General features: G+C 46.0%; 1 protein-coding gene across 1 annotated transcript in view; it reads right to left on the bottom strand.

Annotated features, from left to right (window-relative positions):
* Positions 1–273: 273 nt before the first annotated feature.
* The window catches only part of LOC106817113, a gene marked incomplete at its 3' end in the record, with an annotated part of 30,790 nt that continues 28,212 nt past the window's right edge, over positions 274–2,851 (bottom strand). Inside the window, exon 3 of the mRNA XM_014821763.1 lies at positions 274–405. Coding sequence (XP_014677249.1) covers positions 274–405 — 132 coding nt within the window. The remainder of the gene's footprint in view (positions 406–2,851) is intronic.

The following is a 2,851-nucleotide window of genomic DNA, read 5'->3' as shown; positions in this document are numbered from 1 at the left end:
TGTCCACAGAGTCGCCCGACTGAGCCGGCCTGCTCGATCGCATGAAAAATCGCGTAGTGTGTCCACAGCTTTAGGCCTTAGGTTGGGTGATACTCCATTAGGAGCGCTCCCAACTTTAATGTCATTAATGGTCATATATTAGTTTGTGGTTTAATGTCATTTAGGTTATGGTTAGGGTTAGGATTATCAATCATTCTAATCATTAATCATTAATGATATCCTTCAAAGTTGGGAACACTGCTAATGGAGTGTTAGCCCTTAGGTTGCACTTACCTATGAGTAGCAAGGCGACGGTGACGTACTCGGAGCCTGCGACTGTGACGCCACCTAGAACGCCGAGGATGATGCCGATGACGATGCAGAGCAGTCCGATCATGCCGACGAAGATGACGAACCATCGCATGCCTGCAACAACGATCGTGACGGAGAAATCATGCAGCCGATTATACAGCCGAGCGCACAATGTGTGTTACGATGCACGTACAGCGTGTGTTACGATGCACGTACAGTATGTGTTACGATGCACGTACAGTATGTGTTACGATGCACGTACAGTATGTGTTACGATGCACGTACAGCATGTGCTACGATGCACGTACTGCATGTGTTACGATACACGTACAGTATGCGTTACAATAAACGTACACTCGTACAGTATGTGTTACGATACACGTACTGCATGTGTTACGATACACGTACAGTATGCGTTACAATAAACGTACACTCGTACAGTATGTGTTACGATGCACGTACAGCATGTGTTACGATACACGTACAGTGTGTGTTACGATGCACGTACAGCATGTGTTACGATGCACGTACAGCATGTGTTACGATGCACGTACAGTATGTGTTACGATGCACGTACAGTATGTGTTACGATGCACGTACAGCATGTGTTACGATGCACGTACAGTATGTGTTACGATGCACGTACAGTATGTGTTACGATACACGTACACTCGTACAGCATGTGTTACGATACACGTACAGTATGTGCCATGGTACACGTACAGCATGTGTTATGATACACGTACAGTATGTGTTACGATGCACGTACAGCATGTGTCACGATACACGTACGGTACAGTATGTGTTACGATTAGCACCCCCACCAGCAGCAGCATCAGCAGTAGTAATAGCAGTAGCAACAGCAGCAGCAACTACACTGCTGTAACGAGGCAACGGAAGAACAGGTTCCGTCACGTCATTACCCCTCCCTCCCTCCGCCCTCCGCCCCTAACTCACACACTCACGACCCCACGACCCCGAGTACAACCAGCAACCCGCCTCCTGGTGTCGCAACGAGGAACCACAGCGATCAGACCACAGGCCATTGCAGCGTTTCAATAAAATATAATGCTAAATAAATACGAAATCTATTTACTACCAAAGTCTTAAATGTTTCTCGACTCGCTTGCGCCTATTATTGCCGATAATTCCCTGTAAATGCCGTGCAAATGCTTATATATAGTGTCAGTGTGCGGCAGCGTGCGCGCGGTGTACATGTGTGTTGCAGAGGAGCATTTGCACGGCATGTACAGGAAATTGTCGGCAAGAATAGGCGAAAGAGAGTAGAGAAACTTTAAGACTTTGGTAGTAAATAGATTTCGTATTTATTTATCATTATATTTTATTGAAACGCTCCAAGTGCCTGTGGCGCAGACGACAGCGTCTAGAACGGGTTCGTCTGTTGATTGTATTCCTAGAGTTCCGATATTATTCGCCGTGGCGAAAAACAAAGTGCGGACATACGTCATGCTGTGATCTCTTTTGTAGATCGAGTGTCCCCCTCTAATTCACAGGCACTTGGAGCGTTTCAATAAAATATATTAGTGCATCACGTGATAAATCGTTGAAATTCCATTGGATAACGCAGCAGGCACTATGAAGCCACATACGCAGCGCGCACACACGCACGCACGTACCACACACGGCACGCACACACACACGCGCGCACACACGGACCACTAAACTATCACCATCCTCACCACGAATTGAACCCCTGAACCAGCCAGCAGCCACGTACTGCCTCTACCTTAGTGACGTAGTACTTAGTACCTTAGGCAACGTACTTCTATGCACAGGCACTTGAAGCGTTTCATAAAATATATATGCTAACTAAATCCGAAATCTATAAACTAACCAAATTCTTAATGTTTCTATACTCTCTTCATCCTATTATTGCCGACAGTTTCCTGTCATTCCGTCCAAACCTAACGGTGCAACCATATACGCATGCCGCGACAATTGCTCTCGCGCTCCACTGTTGCACACTTACACTAATATATATAGTAACTAACTATATATATTTAACTTATTATGTGTATTAACTATATATATTAGTGTAAGCTGTAACAGTGGGCGCGAAAGCAATGCGCGCGCCCGTAATATTGTTGCACGTAGAATTTGACAGAAAACTGTCGGCAATAATAAGTGGAAAGAGAGTATAGAAACATTAAGAATTTGGTAGTTTATAGATTTCGTATTTAGTTAGCATTATATTTTTATTGAAACGCTTCAAGTGCGCTGTGCTTCTATGTTAGTAACCTCTGCGCGGGCCGCGTGTTTACAGCAGACGACCTGCTCCTAACAAAGTTACAACAGCCTCGGCGTATTATTTCGGTAATGTTCTGGCCAGGCCTCGGCACGCCGCTGCTCCTGTCAGCTCGGAATAGACACGCGCTCCCTCCGAGAGAGAGAGAGACAGAGAGAAGAGAGAGAGAGAGAGAGAGAGAGAGAGAGAGAGAGCGAGAGCGAGAGAGAAGAGAGAGAGAGAGAGAGAGAGAGAGGGAGAGACGAGAGAGAGAGAGAGAGAGAGAGAGAGAGAGAGAGAGACGAGAGAGAAGGG

Source organism: Priapulus caudatus, unplaced genomic scaffold (genome assembly GCF_000485595.1).
Source record: "Priapulus caudatus unplaced genomic scaffold, Priapulus_caudatus-5.0.1 Scaffold1598, whole genome shotgun sequence".
Classification (NCBI taxonomy): Eukaryota; Metazoa; Priapulida; class Priapulimorpha; order Priapulimorphida; family Priapulidae; genus Priapulus; species Priapulus caudatus.
Note: the sequence above shows the minus strand (reverse complement) of the source record. Positions and strands in the feature narration are given on the sequence as shown.